We start from the raw sequence: 19,825 nt of genomic DNA on the forward strand, positions 1-19,825 counted from the left end.
TACAGGTTCTCTTGAAGAAACTCTGACCTTGTAATAGTTGAGATAGAAAGCTGACCTAGAGAGAAGGAATCAGAGGATCACTTTGGGAAGTTGTTTCTGAAAGAGAGACCTTTGGGGAACCTTTGGGTCAAATAATTTAAAGAGAAAGTTCAAATTTGGTCACATGATTATTATTCAGTTTGTCGGATTTCTCCTGGGGTCACGATCATAATGATATTTGGTGAGAGGTATGTTAATTATGGGTATTAGACTTTAAAAAAATTTTTATTTTATATTGGAGTGTAGTTGATTAATAACGTTGTGTTAGTTTCAGGTGTACAGCAGAGTGATTTAGTTGTACATACACGCAGATCCATTCTTTTTCAAATTCTTTTCCCATTTAGGTTGTTACATAATGTTGAGCAGAGTTCCATGGATATTAGACTTCTTATGACACATTCCTTATTCCCCATGTAGTTCACTTTGGCAGGGAGCAGTGCCCAGGAGGAGCATTGACCTTGATGGTCGCACAAGCATGCAGTTTACTTTTCTGATACAATATATAGTAGATGCGGGACAAAGCTATTCCAGAGTTCCTTTCACTCTGGAAACAACTGTATGTTAAACCATTTGTATTAGGGATCTCCACAGAAACAGGATCAGTAAGGGGTGTGTGTGTGTGTGTGTGTGTGTGTGTGTGTGTGTGTATCTATACAGGGGGTGTGGGGGGAGGGAGGGAGAGTGATTGATTTTAAGGAACTGGCTTATGCGATATAGGGGCAGGTACGTCTGAAATCTACAGGGAACGTGGGCAGACTGGAGGCCAGGCAAGAGTTGCTATTGCATCTTGAGTCCAAAGGCAGTCTGGAGGCAGAAGGCCTTCTTCCTCTGGGGACTGCAGCCTTTTCTCTTAAGGTCTTTAATTGTTTGGATAAGGCCCACCCACATGGAGGACAATCTGCTTTACTCAGAGCCTACTGATTTAAATGTTAATCATATCTAAAAAATACCTTCACAGAAACATCCAGATTGTTGTTTGACCAAAAACTGGATACCGTGGCCTACCCAAATTGGCACATAAAATGGACCATCCTTCCATTTATAACCCGAGTGGACCATGCTCATGAGTAGTCAGGGTTCTATGTCATGTATCCACTAATTACTTTTCATACTTGAAGGACTCAGTAGTGTGGCTATTGTTGCTCACATTAGAAAACTAGGTTTGTTTTTCCACGAAGGACTTACCCACTAGGACACTGGCAGATCGTTCTCCAGGGATGTGACCAACCATCGATAACTGAGGTTTCAGTGAGCATGGTTGTGGGTAATTGATGATTATAGTGTGAATCTTCATTAGCTTAGCAAAGAGAATGGTAAGGGAATCTACAGATTATTGTCAAAATGAAAGACCTTTTAAAATCATGGTTGTAAAAGAGGATAAATAAATACTTAAATGAGCAGATGTAATGAAATGCATTGTGACTTATGTAAATGTGATGCTGGTTTCCAAATTAGAACCACTTTATGTGGACACTGCACTCAGGAGTTCAATACCAGGAAACCACATATTGCTACTTGTGCAAGTTGGAATGTTACCAATAGTTAATTCTACTCTATCTATTACCAAGTAAGAGCCACCAGATTAAAGAGGTTTCTTAAAAAATAACCGGAAGTAACATGACTAGCCTCTCAGGATATATCATTGGCAAACTTAGCCATAAAGGACTCTTATGGCTATGACTCTATACCAGTTATAACCTGGTATATCAAGTTAAAATTAATCAGATCAAAAATCACCCACAGTCTTAGTGCTATTGTAGAATATCTCTTCTCATCATCTGGGAAACTGAATGTGTTCCTCCAAGGAGAGAGAAATCTGGATCCCATGACCTCCCAAGGTCTCTTTAACTCTCTGATGTTTTGTTTCTCCATGAGCTTTTCTGGTTCTATTCTCTTCCATGCCTGTTGCAGTTTCTGAAAAATTATTTAGAAAATAAAAGCCAGTGGTGTTGCTTCCAGGTAACCATCCCCTTCTCCATTGTGCAAGAGCAGCCTTTGAAAAACAGATTCTCGTGCAGCCTCCAGGAATGTCAGTGTAAAATTCCCCCTTCTGCCTTCATTTTAAAGTAGTGACAGTGGGTGAGGTCTCAGACCTGGAGGCTTGCTTCGTCAAGCCCTCTTATTTAAGTAAGCACTTTTGCTAAGTATAGCACTCCTGTAGAAAAGTACACAAGTCACAGGTAAACAATTTGAAGAATTTTTACAAAAATGAAACCACCCATGTAATAACCCCCAGATCAAGAAATGGAACATTAATGACACTCTGGGAACTTCACTGGATCCCCCGACCTAGTCATTCTATCTTCTATCACCACAGTTTGGTTTTGTCTGCATTTAAACTTTGTGTAAGTGGAATCCTACTGTACGTATTCATTCTTCTGTGTCCCGCTCAACATTATGTCTTTAAGGCCTAAACTCATTATTACAGTAGTGTTTTTGTTTTTGTTTTTTTTTCCCATTGTGGTATAATATTGCATTGTATTATGCCCTCTGGCTTATTTATCCATGCTAGTGTTGGTGGACATTTGGGTTTTTCCAGTTTGGGGCTGTTACACAGAATGCTGCTATGTATGTATTTCTGCCCTGAAGCAGACTTGCTGGCTCACAGAATATGCATATGGTCATCGGCATTAGATATTTTTTCCAAAGTGATTGTATTAATTTATACTCCCACTGGCAATTATGAGATTTCCAATTATTCCACACCCTTTTCAGTTTTATCCATTTTTGTGTGTGTGTAACAATATCTTGCTAAGGTCTTCATTTGTATTTCTCTACTGACTAATGATGTTGAGTACCTTTTCATGTGTATACTGACCACTTGGATATGCTTTTTAAATCTTTTTTTTTAAATTAGGTATTCTGCCTTTTTTTTCTTTTACTGATTTGTATGCATTCTTTATTTATATTGGAGACAAGACTCTATCATAAATATATATTGCAAATAGAGTCTTCCAATATGGCTTACCTTTTGCTGTCTTAGTGGTATTTTGGGTAACAAAAGTTCTTCATTTTCATGAAGTCTGACTTATCGATCTCTTTATGGTTAGTGCTTTCCTTTTCTCTCTCTCTCTCTTTTTTTTTTTTTTTTTTTGCGGTACGTGGGCCTCTCACTGCTGTGGCCTCTCCCGTTGCGGAGCACAGGCTCCGGACGCGCAGGCTCAGCGGCCATGGCTCACGGGCCTAGCCGCTCCATGGCATGTGGGATCCTCCCGGACTGGGGCATGAACCTGTGTCCCCTGCATCGGCAGGCGGACTCTCAACCACTGTGCCACCAGGGAAGCCCTGGTTAGTGCTTTTCGCACCTGTGTAAGAAGGCTTCTACCTTAGGAGAGTCAGCTTTGCTAGAAAGCATTCGGGAGTTTGAATATCTTAGAAGTCATCTGAGAACCCTTATCGTCACCTCCTACAGACCTATGGAGGGCTCAGCAGAGGCCCAGTTCTTTCCTTTGCTGTTTTTGAGCAAATGGAGGCTCAGGACTTCCAAATTCTCATGAAAGCAGATCTGTGAGGGGAATAACATCATGGCTTTTCCAAACCTCAGGGGCCTGAGGTAGGCAGCATGAGAGAATTAGAACTGTACCCCCAAGACACGAAATGAGGCTTGAGGATGGATCCTTGGAGAGGCTGAAAGGGTTCTACAGACTTGGGGTCATATGTGGGTAGAAATCTGCTTGGAATGGCCCTTTTTAACCTGTAGCTATAAGAGACTAGAAAACTGAATATTCTCCTGTCTGTAATACAGACGGTTTTGTATCACAAACTAGAAATGACTTTAATGGAAATCTGGCCCTTTTAGCTACAGAACTTCTCAAGGGCACAAGTCTGGCAGTTAGCTCTCAATTTTTAACTGGTTTAAAGCCAATAACTGCAAAATGTCTTTTTCAATTATCTTTTGCGTAGTTTAAACTTGGAGAATTCAACAGGAAGTCACATTGCTCAAAGCTGGAGGTAATTTTCTGAGTTTTCTGTTTTTTTTTTAACTGCTATGAAGTAAGGTGCTGAATTACATCACTGATAATATTTTCCTCTGTATAAGATTTCAAGGAATGAATTTTACATGCTAATCTCACTCCTGATTCCATCTTTCTTTTTTTATAAATTTATTTATTGAATTTATTTATAATTTTTGGCTGCGTTGGGTCTTTGTTGCTGCGTGCGGTCTTTCTCTAGTTGCAGCGAGCGGGGGCTACTCTTCATTGCGGTGCGTGGGCTTCTCATTGCAGTGGTTTCTCTTGTTGTGGAGCACAGGCTCTAGGCGTGCGGGCTTCAGTAGTTGTGGCTCGCGGGCTTCAGTAGTTGTGACTTGTGGGCTCTAGAGCACAGGCTCAGTAGTTGTGGCGCAAGGGCTTAGTTGCTCTGTGGCATGTGGGATCTTCCCGGACCAGGGCTCGAGCCCGTGTTCCCTGCATTGGCAGGCAGATTCTTAACCACTGCACCACCAGGGAAGCCCTCCTGATTCTATCTTAATTTTCCCATCCTTATTTCCCATTTTCTCTCATTTTTTCTCATCAAATTGTAAGTTTTGGTTATGGTGCATTTATGTAAAACACTAGTTCTGAGATAGGGTATGACATGAAATAAGTGCTTGGAGTGCTTGTTCTTTTTCAGAGTGTTAAAAAAGATCTTCTAAGGCTAACATGATCATGTCTATTTGGCAAGTGTGGGAGGTGACTAATTAAATCCTAAATGTTGACTAGTGACTTAGCAGAGATGGATTTGAAATTCAGCCTCAGCGTTTAGCCCTTTGCCCTAGGTACGTAGGAAGGGGAGGAGAGATTCCACTGTTTTGCATCTTTTCAGAAAGAAATCTTTCAGCTGGAGAAGTTCATGTAAACGGAAGCTTAGAAAAAAGTGGAATCAGTGTCAAACTGGAAGCACTCTTTTTTTTTTAAGTAATGATGTGGTATTTTGTTTGTTTGTTTATTTTGGCTGCACTGTGCGGCATGGGGGATCTTAGTTCCCCGACCAGGGGTGGAACCCTCACCCTCTGCAGTGGAAGCATGGAGTCTTAACCACTGGACTGCCAGGGAAGTCCCCAGAAGCACTCTTTGATAGCTGGGCAAGCTCAAATTTCATACCTGTGCTTATCCAGCTTGGGCAGTGTTTGCGTTGGAAAGGAGCACTTTGATTTGTTTTGTTTTGTCTTTCTAAATCATGAAATCCATCCATTTCTTCTCAGTTCCCTTTTCCAGAAGATCATCAAAGAGAGAATGGCCAGAATTACACTGAGAACCCTTGGATACTTACTAAATATCAATTATATTGATTTAAACATTTTAAATTTTACTGGCTGTCTTTAAAAGAAATGTCACTGAAGTTACATCAGGCTTAAAACATTGTTTCCTGGGGGAACTTCATGCAGAAGAAAGACTGAGGTATATTTGTGTGTCTCAAGTTGCTAAGGAAGCATCTGAGGAAGAGGACGCATACAGAGTCTTACTTGTGTTTTGAAACTGGAAGCAACTTCTTCTTTATAACTTTTCCTACTGTTTGAAAATCTTCACCCCCTCATAGACTACCCAAGATATCTTCAGAATCTTCGGTCCCCAAGCACACAGTAGGCACAAAACGGGTCCTGAGGAGGCAGTGGTGTTTGTTAGGCTGCTCCAGGGCCGAGATGCTGCTCCCCCTGCTGGTGGGCCTCCCAGTCCAGAAGGCATCTCCTGCGCTAACTGGCCTAGGCCTCAACTTCCATCTCACAGCCCAGTTCTGGTGGATTATGGCTTTAGTCCTTTGCTTCCTGTTTATGCACAGAAATATGCTTAGAAAGGGGACAGGTGAAATGTTAGAGGTCTCGTCTGTCTCATTATGAATAAGTCTTTAGAGCCTTCCCTTAGAAGCCTCTTAAAAACACACTCACACAAATAATGCACCTTTAATATTCTCTTGGTTTTTAAAAATTACCTCAGTAATCCACACTTATTAGAACATGTCAAACAATTCAGAGGAATGGAAAGTAAAATTTAGTCTCTCCCTTCCCACTTTCATTCCCAGTTCTAACCTCCGTATAACTAGTGCTGACTCTTTGATGTCTGTCTCTCTGTGTTTTCTAAATATACAGACACTTATATACAAGTTGGTTGGTTGGGGCAGGTTGAGGGTGGTAGTGTTTTGTTTTGTTTATTTTTGGCTGCATTGGGTCTTCGTTGCTGCGTGCAGGCTTTCTGTACTTGTGGCGAGCGGGGGCTACTCTTCGTTGTGTTGCATGGGCTTCTCACTGCGGTGGCTTCTCTTGTTGCGGAGCACGGGCTCTTGGTGTGCGGGCTTCAGTAGTTGTGGCACGTGGGCTCAGTAGTTGTGGCGCACGGGCTTAGTTGCTCCGCAGCATGTGGAATCTTCCCGGACCAGGGCTCGAATCTGTGTCCCCTGCATTGGCAGACAGATTCTTAACCACTGTGCCACCAGGGAAGCCCTGTTTTGTTTCTTTTTTAAATAAAATTGTATTAAACATACTGTTTTGCTACTTTGGTTTTTCCTCATAAAGTAGCATATTCTGGACATCTTTCCAAATGAAAATACATTTTAGTTGAGGGGAAAGAATATGAAAGGATCTGACTTGGGGAAAGCTGCTGCTACTTTAAGAGGGGAGGAAGGAGGAGAAAAGACTGGGAACACTGCCCATCTTGTGGAAACTACTGTTGTCACCCTTTTATGTGGAATTGTGGCAAAGTCCACACTTCTGTCCCAGCTTCAGGGTCCTGGTTTAACTACAGTAGCGGAGGGTGTATACATTTTCAGTTCTCACTTTAATATGTTATGTTCCGTAATGAAATAGCAGATGTGTAGCCTATGGTATTGCTATAAACATTCAGCAATCAGAGGGCAATTTTGTGGTAAAATTAGGTAATTTTAAGGATTAAAGGGTGTTTCTTCCTCAGAACTGACATTTTCAGGTTTGGCAAAAGGGATTTGGGGCTGAGCCAGTGTTAGGATAAGATATTGTTGCTTTGGCCTCTCTGTGTTACTTTGTGTTGAATTTATTTACGGTCCAAGGTTCCTTCCTACAAGTACAAGGTGGGCTTCGGGTGGAGAGGTGTTGGTGTCTCCCAGGGACAGGGAGCAGCAGCTGGGGAGTGGTGACCTGTGGCCCTTGCCAGTGTCTGGTTCTCCAGGGGTCCTGGCTGGTGGCCCAGCTCGTCTGCAGGAAGAAACTTCACTTGACCTTTATGACAACAAAGTGCTGTGCCCAGGCCGGTTGGCTCCCTTACTTCAGACAGGCTGCTAGTACAGAGAGCTGAGAACACCATCCGTCTCATTTTCTCCTGGGCTTCTTTGTAGTCTGGGCCAAAAATCCACGCCTTTCCCCCTTGGCTTCCCCCTCTTAGGGTGGGGAGAAAGTCAATCTCATTTTCCAAGGGAAATTTGGAGTTCAATATTTATAAGTACCTTGAAATCTTTCTCTGGAAAGCACTGTAGAATCAAATTATCTCTAATGGTTCTGAACAAGACATGTGTAGGAACTGTCAGTCCTGACGGATGTGTTTTTCTCCCTGACGCCTCTTTGCAGAACCCACACAGCAGTTAAAATAGCCCCAAGATACAGTGCGCCTGTGATCCACGTCCTGGATGCATCTAAGAGCGTGGTGGTGGTAAGTGTGGGCCTCGCGTTGTTTCAGAGCTGCTGTGAAAGGAAAACAGGGAGCGCTGAGATTAGAGCTGCTGTGAAGGGGCAACACAGAGCGCTGAGAGACAGAGCTGCTGTGAAGGGGCAACAGAAAGCACTGAGATTTAGTCAGAGCTGCTGTGAAGGGGCAACAGAAAGCACTGAGATTTAGTCAGAGCTGCTGTGAAGGGGCAACAGGGAGCCACGAGAGTTAGAGCTGCTGGGAACCGGCAACAAGGAGCGAGGAGTGTTAGAACTGCGGTGAAGGGGCAGCAGAGTGGTGAGAGTAAAAGCTGCTCTGAAGAGACAAAAATGAGCTGAGAGATAGAGCTGCTGTGAAGGGGCAACAGAGAGGGCTGTGAGGTAGAGCTGCGTTGACGGGGCAAGAGAGAGCGCTGAGATTTAGAGCTGCTGAAAAGGGGCAACAGGGAGGGCTGAGTGTTAGAGCTGCTATGAAGTGGAAAGAGAGAGCGCTGAGAGTTAGTATTGCTTCGAAGGGGCAACAGAGAGTGCTGAGATTTAGTCAGAGCTGGTGTGAAGGGGCTAAACAGAGCGCTGAGAGAGCTGCATTGAAGAGGCAACAGAGAGCGGTGAGAGTTGAGCTGCTATGAAGGAGCAACACATAGTGCTGATAGTTAGAGCTGCTATGAAGGAGCAAAACAGAATGTTGAGAGTTAGGGCTAATGTGAAGGGGCAACAGAAAGCGCTGAGATTTAGTCAGAGCTGCTCTGAAGGGGCAAAAAAGGGCTAGAGTTAGAGGTGCTGTGAAGGGGCAACAGAGAGCGCTGATGATAGAGCTGCGTTGAAAGGGCAACACAGAAGGCTGAGAGTTAGAGCTTCTGTGAAGAGGCAACAGAGTGCACCTGAGAGAGCTGAGAGTAAGAGCTGCTGTCAAGGGGCAACAGGGAGCGCTGAGAGGTAGGGCTGCTGTGAAGGGGCAACACAGAGCGCTGAGATTTAGTCAGAGCTGCTGTGAAGGGGCAAAAAAGCGCTGAGAGATAGAGCTGCTGTGAAGGGGCAACACAGAGCGCTGATGTTGGAGCTGCGTTGAAGGGGCAACACAGAACGCTGAGAGAGCTTCTGTGAAGAGGCAATAGAGCGGTGAGAGTTAGAGCTGCTGTGAAGGGGAAACAGGTAGCAGTGAGAGTTAGAGCTGCTGGGACCCGGCAACCGGGAGCGAGGAGTGTTAGAGCTGCTGTGAAGGGGCAGCATAGTGGTGAGAGTTAAAGCTGCTACGAAGGGGCAATAGAGAGCCCTTAGAGTTAGACCCGCAGGGAAGGGGCAACAGAGAGCGCTGGGATTTAGTCAGAGCTGCTGTGAAGGGGCAACAGACAGCGCTGAGAGTTAGAGTCCGTGTAAAGGGGCAACACAGAGCGCTGAGAGTTAGAGCTGCTGGGAACCGGCAACAGGGAGCGAGGAGTGTTAGAGCTGCTGTGAAGGGGCAGTAGAGAGCCCTTAGAGTTACTCCCGCAGGAAAGGGGCAACAGAGAGTGCTGAGACTTAGAGTTGCTATGAAGGGGCAGCAGAGAGCCCTGAGCTTTAGTGAGAGCTGCTCTGAAAGGGGCAAAAGAGCGCTGAGAGATGGAGCTGCTGTGAAAAGGCAGCTGAGAGCGCTAAAAGTTAGAGCTGCTGTGAAGGGGCAACAGAAAGCGCTGAGATTTAGTCAGAGGTGCTCTGAAGGGGCAACAGACAGCGCTGAGAGTTAGAGCTGCTGTGAAGGGGCAATTGGGACCACTTAGAGATAGAGCTGCTGTGAAGGGGCAACCAAAAGCACTGTGATTTAGTCAGAGGTGCTCTGACGGGGGAATAGAGAGTGCTGAGAGTTAGAGCTGCTGTGAAGGAGCAACTGAGAGCGCTGAGAGTAAGAACTGCTCTGAAGGGGCAACAGGGCGTGGTGAGAGTTAAGGCTGCTGTGAAGGGGCAACAGAAAGGGCTGCGATTTAGTCAGAGCTGCTGTGAAGGGGCAACAGAGAGCGCGGAGATTTAGTCAGAGCTGCTCTAAAGGGGCAAAACAGCGCTGAGAGCTAGAGATGAAGGGAAGGGGCAACACAGAGCACTGAGATTTAGTCAGAGCTTCTCTGAAGACGCCACACAGCGCTGAGAGTTAGAGTTGCATTGAAGGGGCAACACAGAGCGTTGACAGTTAGGGCTAATGTGAAGGGGCAACTGAGAGCACTTAGAGTTAGAGCTGCTGTAAAGGGGCAACAGCAAGCGCTGAGAATTAGACCTGCTGTGAAGGGGCAAGAGAGCGCGGAGAGTTAGTCACAGCTGCTGTGAAGGGGCAACTGAGAGCGCTGAGAGTTAGAGCTGCATTAAAGGGGCAACAGAGAGCGCTGAGATTTCGTCATAGCTGCTCTGAAGAGGCAACAGACAGCGCTAAGAGTTAGGGCTAATGTGAAGGGGCAACACAGAGCTCTGAGAGTTAGAGCTGCTTTGAAGGGGCAACACAGATGGCTGAGAGTCAGGGGTGCTGTGAGGGGGCAACAGAGATCGCTGAAAGTTAGAGCTGCATTGAAGGGGCAACACTGCGTTGAGAGTTAGAGCTGCTGTGAAGGGGCAAAAGAGAGCACTGAGATTTAGTCAGAGCTGCTGTGAAGGGGCAAACGAGCGCTGAGAGATAGAGCTGCTGTGAAGGGGCAACAATCGCTGAAAGTTAGAGCTGCATTGAAGGGGCAACAGAGCGCTGAGAGTTGGAGCTGCTGTGAAGGGGCAACAGAGATCGCTGAAAGTTAGAGCTGCATTGAAGGGGCAACAGAGCGCTGAGAGTAAGAGCTGCTCTGAAGGGGCGACAGGGAGCGGTGACAGAGCTGCTGTGAAGGGGCAACAGAAAGTGCTGAGATTTAGTCAGAGCTGCTCTGAAGGGGCAGCAGAGCCTTGAGAGGTAGAACTGCCGTGAAGGGACAACACAGAGCGCTGAGATTTAGTCAGAGCTTCTGAAAAGGGGCAACAGAGAGCGCTTAGAGTTAGTTAAAGATTTTGTGAAGGGGCAATAAGGGGCTAGGAGTGTTAGAGCAGCTGTGAAGGGGCAGCAGAGTGGTGAGAGTTAAAGCTGCTGTGAAGGGGCAATAGAGAGCCCTTAGAGTTAGACCCGCAGGGAAGGGGCAACAGAGAGCGCTGAGATTTAGTCAGAGCTGCTGTGAAGGGGCAACAGAGAGCGCGCAGAGTTACTCGAAGATGCTTTGAAGGCGAAACAGAGAGTGCTGAGAGTTAGAGCTGCTGTGAAGGGGAATCAGAGCGCTGATGTTAGAACTGCGTTGAAGGGGCAACCCAGAACGCTGAGAGTTAGAGCTCCTGTGAAGGGGCAATAGAGAGCGCTGAGAGTGAGAGCTCCTGTTGAAGGGGCAACAGAGAGCGCTGACTTACTCGAAGATGCTTTGAAGGCGAAACAGAGTGCTGAGAGTTAGAGCTGCTGTGAAGGGGAAACAGAGCGCTGATGTTAAAACTGCGTTGAAGGGGCAACCCAGAATGCTGAGAGTTAGAGCTCCTGTGAAGGGGCAATAGAGAGCGCTGAGAGTGAGAGCTTCTGTTGAAGGGGCAACAGAGAGCGCTGAGAGTTACTCGAAGATGCTTTGAAGGCGAAACAGAGGGAGCTGAGACTTAGAGCTGCTGTGAAGGGGCAACACAGTGCTGAGAGCTAGAGTTGATGGGAAGGGGCAACACAGAGCGCTGAGATTTAGTCATAGGTGCTCTGAAGGGGCAACAGAGCGCTGAGAGATAGAGCTGCTGTCAAGGGCAACAGAAAGCGCTGAGAGGTAGAGCTGCTCTGAAGGGGCAACACAGAGCTGATAGTTAGAGCTGCTATGAAGGGGCGGCACAGAGCGTTGAGAGTTAGGGCTGACGTGAAGGGGCAACACAGAGCACTGGGATTTAGTCAGAGCTTCTCTGAAGACGCCACACAGCGCTGAGAGTCACAGTTGCATTGAAGGGGCAACACAGCGTTGAGAGTTAGGACTAATGTGAAGGGGCAACTGAGAGCACTTAGAGTTAGAGCTGCTGTGAAGGGGCAACAGCAAGCGTTGAGATTTAGTCAGACCTGCTGTGAACGGGCAACAGAGAGCGCGGAGAGTTAGTCATAGCTGCTCTGAAGGGGCAACAGACAGCGCTAAGAGTTAGGGCTAATGTGAAGTGGTAACACAGAGCTCTGAGAGTTAGAGCTGCTTTGAAGGGGCAACGCAGATGTCTGAGAGTCAGGGGTGCTGTGAGGGGGCAACACAAATCGCTGAGAGTTAGAGCTGCATTGAAGGGGCAACACTGCGTTGAGAGTTAGAGCTGCTGTGCAGGGGCAAAAGAGAGCGCTGAGATTTAGTGAGAGCTGCTCTGAAGGGGCAAAAGAGCGCTGAGAGATAGAGCTGCTGTGAAGGGGCAACAGAGATCGCTGAAAGAGTTGCATTGAAGGGGCAACAGAGCGCTGAGAGTTAGAGCTGCTGTGAAGGGGCAGCAGTGAGCGCTGATAGTTAGTTAGTCAGAGCTGCTGTGAATGGGCACCTGAGAGAGCTGAGAGTAAGAGCTGCTGTCAAGGGGCAACGGGGAGCCCTGAGAGGTAGGGCTGATGTGAAGGGGCAACACAGAGCGCTGAGATTTAGTCAGAGCTGCTGTGAAGGGGCAAAAAAGCGCTGAGAGATAGAGCTGCTGTGAAGGGGCAACACAGAGCACTGATGTTGGAGCTGCGTTGAAGGGGCAACACAGAACGCTGAGAGAGCTTCTGTGAAGAGGCAATAGAGCGGTGAGAGTTAGAGCTGCTGTGAAGGGGAAACAGGTAGCAGTGAGAGTTAGAGCTGCTGGGAACCGGCAACCGGGAGCGAGGAGTGTTAGAGCTGCTGTGAAGGGGCAGCATAGTGGTGAGAGTTAAAGCTGCTATGAAGGGGCAATAGAGAGCCCTTAGAGTTAGACCCGCAGGGAAGGGGCAACAGAGAGCGCTGGGATTTAGTCAGACCTGCTGTGAAGGGGCAACTGAGAGCGCTTGGAGTTAGAGCTGCTGTGAAGGGGCAACTGAGAGCGCTGAGAGTTAGAGCTGCATTAAAGGGGCAACACAGAGCGCTGAGATTTAGTCATAGCTGCTCTGAAGGGGCAAAAGACAGCGCTAAGAGTTAGGGCTAATGTGAAGGGGCAACACAGAGCTCTGAGAGTTAGAGCTGCTTTGAAGGGGCAACACAGAGCGCTGAGATTTAGTCATAGCTGCTCTGAAGGGGCAAAAGACAGCGCTAAGAGTTAGGGCTAATGTGAAGGGGCAACACAGAGCTCTGAGAGTTAGAGCTGCTTTGAAGGGGCAGCACAGATGGCTGAGGGTCAGGGGTGCTGTGAGGGGGCAACAGAGATCCCTGAAAGATAGAGCTGCATTGAAGGGGCAACAGAGCGCTGAGAGTTAGAGCTGCTGTGAAGGGGCAACAGAGATCGCTGAAAGTTAGAGCTGCATTGAAGGGGCAACATAGCGCTGAGAGTAAGAGCTGCTCTGAAGGGGCTACAGGGAGCGGTGACAGTTAGAGCTGCTGTGAAGGGGCAACAGAAAGCGCTGAGATTTAGTCAGAGCTGCTCTGAAGGGGCAGCAGAGCCTTGAGAGGTAGAGCTGCCATGAAGGGACAACACAGAGCGCTGAGATTTAGTCAGAGCTTCTGAAAAGGGGCAACAGAGAGTGCTTAGAGTTAAAGATTTTGTGAAGGGGCAATAAGGGGCTAGGAGTGTTAGAGCAGCTGTGAAGGGGCAGCAGAGTGGTGAGAGTTAAAGCTGCTGTGAAGGGGCAATACAGAGCCCTTAGAGTTAGACCCGCAGGGAAGGGGCAACAGAGAGCGCTGAGATTTAGTCAGACCTGCTGTGAAGGGGCAACAGAGAGTGCGTAGAGTTACTCCAAGATGCTTTGAAGGCGAAACAGAGAGTGCTGAGAGTTAGAGCTGCTGTGAAGGGGAAACAGAGTGCTGATGTCAGAACTGCGTTGAAGGGGCAACACAGAACGCTGAGAGTTAGAGCTCCTGTGAAGGGGCAATAGAGAGCGCTGAGAGTGAGAGCTCCTGTGAAGGGGCAATAGAGAGCGCTGAGAGTGAGAGCTCCTGTTGAAGGGGCAACAGAGAGTGCTGAGTTACTCGAAGATGCTTTGAAGGCGAAACAGAGTGCTGAGAGTTAGAGCTGCTGTGAAGGGGAAACAGAGCGCTGATGTTAGAACTGCGTTGAAGGGGCAACCCAGAACGCTGAGAGTTAGAGCTCCTGTGAAGGGGCAATAGAGAGCGCTGAGAGTGAGAGCTCCTGTTGAAGGGGCAACAGAGAGCGCTGAGATTTAGTCAGAGCTTCTCTGAAGACGCCACACAGCACTGAGAGTCAGAGTTGCATTGAAGGGGCAACACAGAGCGTTGAGAGTTAGGACTAATGTGAAGGGGCAACTGAGAGCACTTAGAGTAAGAGCTGCTGTGAAGGGGCAACAGCAAGCGTTGAGATTTAGTCAGACCTGCTGTGAACGGGCAACAGAGAGCGCGGAGAGTTAGTCACAGCTGCTGTGAAGGGGCAGCAGTGAGCGCTGATAGTTAGTTAGTCAGAGCTGCTGTGAATGGGCACCTAAGAGAGCTGAGAGTTAAGAGCTGCTGTCAAGGGGCAACAGGGAGCGCTGAGAGGTAGGGCTGATGTGAAGGGGCAACACAGAGCGCTGAGATTTAGTCAGAGCTGCTGTGAAGGGGCAAAAAAGCGCTGAGAGATAGAGCTGCTGTGAAGGGGCAACACAGAGCGCTGATGTTGGAGCTGCGTTGAAGGGGCAACACAGAACGCTGAGAGAGCTTCTGTGAAGAGGCAATAGAGCGGTGAGAGTTAGAGCTGCTGTGAAGGGGAAACAGGTAGCAGTGAGAGTTAGAGCTGCTGGGAACCGGCAACCGGGAGTGAGGAGCGTTAGAGCTGCTGTGAAGGGGCAGCATAGTGGTGAGAGTTAAAGCTGCTATGAAGGGGCAGTAGAGAGCCCTTAGAGTTAGACCCGCAGGGAAGGGGCAACACAGAGCGCTGAGAGTTAGAGCTGGTGGGAACCGGCAACAGGGAGCGAGGAGTGTTAGAGCTGCTGTGAAGGGGCAGTAGAGAGCCCTTAGAGTTAGTCCCGCAGGGAAGGGGCAACAGAGAGTGCTGGGATTGAGTCAGAGCTGCCGTGAAGGGGCAAATTAGAGCGCTGAGATTTACTCAGAGCTGCTCTGAAGGGGCAACAGATAGCGCTGAGAGTTATAGCTGCTGTGAAGGGGCAACAGAGAGCGCTGAGCTTTAGTCAGAGCTGCTCTGAAGGGGCAAAAGAGCGCTGAGAGATAGAGCTGCTGTGAAGGGGTAACCAAAAGCGCTGTGATTTAGTCAGAGGTGCTCTGGAGGGGGAATTGAGAGCGCTGAGAGTTACTGCTGCTGTGAAGGGAAAACAGAGCTCTGAGAGTAAGAGCTGCTCTGAAGGGGCAACAGGGAGCAGTGAGAGTTAGAGCTGCTGGGAACCGGCAAGAGGGAGCGAGGAGTGTTAGAGCTGCTCTGAAGGGGCAGCAGAGTGGTGAGAGTTAAAGCTGCTATGAAGGGACAAAAGAGAGCCCTTAGAGTTAGCCCCGCAGGGAAGGGGCAACAGAGAGTGCTGAGACTTAGTCAGAGTTGCTATGAAGGGGCAGCAGAGAGCCCTGAGCTTTAGTGAGAGCTGCTCTGAAAGGGGCAAAAGAGCGCTGAGAGATGGAGCTGCTGTGAAAAGGCAGCTGAGAGCGCTAAGAGTTAGAGCTGCTGTGAAGGGGCAACAGACAGCGCTGAGATTTAGTCAGACCTGCTGTGAAGGGGCAACTGAGAGCGCTGAGAGTTAGAGCTGCATTAAAGGGGCAACACAGAGTGCTGAGATTTAGTCATAGCTGCTCTGAAGGGGCAACAGACAGTGCTAAGAGTTAGGGCTAATGTGAAGGGGCAACACAGAGCTCTGAGAGAGCTGCTTTGAAGGGGCAACACAGATGGCTGAGAGTCAGGGTTGCTGTGAAGGGGCAACAGAAATCGCTGAGAGTTAGAGCTGCATTGAAGGGGCAACACTGCGTTGAGAGTTAGGGCTGATGGGAAGGGGCAACACAGAGCACGGAGATTTAGTCAGAGCTTCTCTGAAGACGCCACACAGCGCTGAGAGTTAGAGTTGCATTGAAGGGGCAACACAGAGCGTTGAGAGTTAGGACTAATGTGAAGGGGCAACTGAGAGCACTTAGAGTTAGAGCTGCTGTGAAGGGGCAACAGCAAGCGTTGAGATTTAGTCAGACCTGCTGTGAACGGGCAACAGAGAGCGCGGAGAGTTAGTCACAGCTGCTGTGAAGGGGCAACTGAGAGCGCTGAGAGTTAGAGCTGCATTAAAGGGGCAACACAGAGCGCTGAGATTTAGTCATAGCTGCTCTGAAGGGGCAAGAGACAGCGCTAAGAGTTAGGGCTAATGTGAAGGGGCAACACAGAGCTCTGAGAGTTAGAGCTGCTTTGAAGGGGCAACACAGATGGCTGAGAGTCAGGGGTGCTGTGAGGGGGCAACACAAATCGCTGAGAGTTAGAGCTGCATTGAAGGGGCAACACTGCATTGAGAGTTAGAGCTGCTGTGAAGGGGCAAAAGAGAGCGCTGAGATTTAGTCAGAGCTGCTCTGAAGGGGCAACAGAGCGCTGAGAGTTAGAGCTGCTGTGAAGGGGCAGCAGTGAGCGCTGATAGTTAGTCAGAGCTGCTGTGAATGGGCACCTGAGAGAGCTGAGAGTAAGAGCTGCTGTCAAGGGGCAACAGGGAGCGCTGAGAGGTAGGGCTGATGTGAAGGGGCAACACAGAGCGCTGAGATTTAGTCAGAGCTGCTGTGAAGGGGCAAAAAAGCGCTGAGAGATAGAGCTGCTGTGAAGGGGCAACACAGAGCGCTGATGTTGGAGCTGCGTTGAAGGGGCAACACAGAACGCTGAGAGAGCTTCTGTGAAGAGGCAATAGAGCGGTGAGAGTTAGAACTGCTGTGAAGGGGAAACAGGGAGCAGTGAGAGTTAGAGCTGCTGCTAACCGGCGACCGGGAGCGAGGAGTGTTAGAGCTGCTGTGAAGGGGCAGCATAGTGGTGAGAGTTAAAGCTGCTATGAAGGGGCAATAGAGAGCCCTTAGAGTTAGACCCGCAGGGAAGGGGCAACAGAGAGCGCTGGGATTTAGTCAGAGCTGCTGTGAAGGGGCAACTGAGAGCGCTTGGAGTTAGAGCTGCTGTGAAGGGGCAACAGACAGCGCTGAGATTTAGTCATAGCTGCTCTGAAGGGGCAACAGACAGCGCTGAGAGTTAGAGTCCCTGTAAAGGGGCAACACAGAGCGCTGAGAGTTAGAGCTGCTGGGAACCGGCAACAGGGAGCGAGGAGTGTTAGAGCTGCTGTGAAGGGGCAGTAGAGAGCCCTTTGAGTTAGTCCCGCAGGGAAGGGGCAACAGAGAGTGCTGGGATTGAGTCAGAGCTGCCGTGAAGGGGCAAATTAGAGCGCTGAGATTTACTCAGAGCTGCTCTGAAGGGGCAACAGACAGCGCTGAGAGTTATAGCTGCTGTGAAGGGGCAACAGAGAGCGCTGAGATTTAGTGAGAGCTGCTCTGAAGGGGCAGCAGACAGGGATGAGAGTTAAGAGGTGCTGCGAAGGGGCAACAGAGAGCGCTGAGCTTTAGTCAGAGCTGCTCTGAAGGGGCAAAAGAGCGCTGAGAGATAGAGCTGCTGTGAAGGGGCAACCAAAAGCGCTGTGATTTAGTCAGAGGTGCTCTGGAGGGGGAATTGAGAGCGCTGAGAGTTACTGCTGCTGTGAAGGGAAAACAGAGCTCTGAGAGTAAGAGCTGCTCTGAAGGGGCAACAGGGAGCAGTGAGAGTTAGAGCTGCTGGGAACCGGCAAGAGGGAGCGAGGAGTGTTAGAGCTGCTCTGAAGGGGCAGCAGAGTGGTGAGAGTTAAAGCTGCTGTGAAGGGACAAAAGAGAGCCCTTAGAGTTAGCCCCGCAGGGAAGGGGCAACAGAGAGCCCTTAGAGTTAGCCCCGCAGGGAAGGGGCAACAGAGAGTGCTGAGACTTAGTCAGAGTTGCTATGAAGGGGCAGCAGAGAGCCCTGAGCTTTAGTGAGAGCTGCTCTGAAAGGGGCAAAAGAGCGCTGAGAGATGGAGCTGCTGTGAAAAGGCAGCTGAGAGCGCTAAGAGTTAGAGCTGCTGTGAAGGGGCAACAGAAAGCGCTGAGATTTAGTCAGAGGTGCTCTGAAGGGGCAAAACAGCGCTGAGAGCTAGAGCTGATGGGAAGGGGCAACACAGAGCGCTGAGTGTTAGAGCTGCTGTAAAGGGGCAACAGAGAGCACTGAGATTTAGTCAGACCTACTGTGAAGGGGCAACAGAGCGCTGAGAGTTAGTCGGACCTGCTGTGAAGGAGCAACAGAGAGCACTGAGATTTAATCATAGCTGCTCTGAATGGGCAATAGAGAGCGCTGTGAGTTAGAGCTGCTGTGAAGGGGAAAAATTGCGCTGAGAGTTAGAGCTGCTGTGAAGGGGAAACTGAGCTCGCTTAAAGATAGAGCTGCTGTGAAGGGGCAACAGAAAGCTCTCAGATTTAGTCAGAGGTGATCTCAAGGGGCAATAGAGAGCGCTGAGAGTTAGAGCTGCTGTGAAGGGGAAAAATTGCGCTGAGAGTTAGAGCTGCTGTGAAGGGGAAACTGAGCTCGCTTAAAGATAGAGCTGCTGTGAAGGGGCAACAGAAAGCTCTCAGATTTAGTCAGAGGTGATCTCAAGGGGCAACAGAGAGCGCTGAGAGTTAGAGCTGCTGTGAAGGGGCAACACAGAGCACTGAGATTTAGTGAGAGGTGCTCTGAAGTAGGACTAGAGAACGCTGAGTTTTAGAGCTGCTGTGAGGGGGCAACAGTGAATGCTGATAGTTTGTCAGAGGTGCTGTGAATGGGCAACTGAGCGCTGAGAGTTCGTGCTGTTGTGAAGGGAAAACAGATCTGTGAGTGTAAGAGCTGCTCTGAAGGGGCAACACAGAGCTCTGAGAGTTAGAGCTGCTTTGAAGGGGCAACACAGGTGGCTGAGAATCAGGGCTGCTCTGAAGGGGCAACAGAGAGCGCTGTGATTTAGTCAGAGCTACTGTGAAGGGGCAACTGAGAGCGCTTAGAGTTAGATCTGCTGTGAAGGGGCAACAGCAAGCGCTGAGATATAGTCAGAGGTGCTCTGAAGGAGCAATAGAGAACGCTGAGTGTTAGAGCTGCTGTGAGGGGGCAGCAGTGAATGCTGATAGCTTGTCATAGCTGCTGTGAATGAGCAACTGAGAGCGCTGAGAGTTCGTGCTGTTGTGAAGGGAAAACAGAGAGCGCTGAGAATTAGAGCTGCTGTGAAGGGGCAACAGAGAGTGTTGAGAGTTAGAGCTGCTGTGAAGGGGCAACAGAAAGCGCTGAGATTTAGTCATAGCTGCTCTGAATGGGCAACAGAGAGCGCTGAGTGTTAGAGCTGCTGTCAAGGTGCAACTGTGAGCGCTGAGATTTAGTCAGAGCTGCTCTGAAGGGGTAAAAGAGGGCTGAGAGTTGAGCTGCTGTGAAGGGGCAACAGAAAGCACTGAGAGTTAGAGCTGCGTTCAAGGGGCAACACAGAGCGCTGAGATTTAGTCAGAGCTGCTCTGAGGGGGCAAAACAGAGCGCTGAGATTTAGTCAGAGCTGCTCTGAAGGGGCAACACAGAGCGCTGAGATTTAGAGCTGCTATCAAGGGCAACACAGAGCGCTGAGATTTAGAGCTGCTCTGAAGGGGCAACACAGAGCGCTGAGATTTGGAGCTGCTATAAAGGGGCAACACAGAGCATTGAGAGTTAGGGCTAATATGAAGGTGAAAGGTAGAGCGTTTAGAGTTAGAGCTGCTGTGAAGGTGCAACAAAAAGCGCTGATATTTAGCCAGAGCTGCTGTGAAGGTGCAACAGACAGCGCTGAGTGTTAGAGCTGCTGTGAATGGGCAACTGAGAGCGCTTAAGTTAGAGCTGCTTTGAAGGGGCAACAGCAAACACTGAGATTTAGTTAGAGCTGCTGTGAAGGGGCAAAAGAGAGTGCTTAGAGTTAGTTAAAGATGCTATGAAGGGTAAACAGGGAGAGGTGAGATCTAGAGATGCTGGGAACCGGCAACAGGGAGCGAGGAGTGTTAGAGCTGCTGTGAAGGGGCAATAGAGAGCCCTTAGAGTTAGACCCGCAGGGAAGGGGCAACAGAGAGCGCTGAGATTTAGTCATTCCTGCTG

At 48.9% G+C, this 19,825-nt stretch overlaps 1 protein-coding gene and 1 long non-coding RNA gene across 7 annotated transcripts in view; one reads left to right on the forward strand and one right to left on the reverse strand.

Moving 5' to 3' along the window:
• LOC308625347 overlaps positions 1-19,825 on the reverse strand; it is a 262,666-nt gene that overhangs the window by 113,734 nt on the left and 129,107 nt on the right. The gene's annotated exons all lie outside the window — the stretch shown is intronic.
• The window catches only part of MTR (5-methyltetrahydrofolate-homocysteine methyltransferase), a 131,520-nt gene that overhangs the window by 83,181 nt on the left and 28,514 nt on the right, over positions 1-19,825 (forward strand). For all 6 annotated transcript variants that reach the window (XM_081223922.1, XM_081223927.1, XM_081223923.1 and 3 more), the window contains exon 25: positions 7,550-7,631. In XM_081223922.1, the coding sequence (XP_081080048.1) occupies positions 7,550-7,631 (82 nt within the window). The remainder of the gene's footprint in view (positions 1-7,549; positions 7,632-19,825) is intronic.

Source organism: Mesoplodon bidens (genome assembly GCF_964165515.1).
Source record: "Mesoplodon bidens genome assembly, chromosome: 1".
Taxonomy (NCBI): domain Eukaryota; kingdom Metazoa; phylum Chordata; class Mammalia; order Artiodactyla; family Ziphiidae; genus Mesoplodon; species Mesoplodon bidens.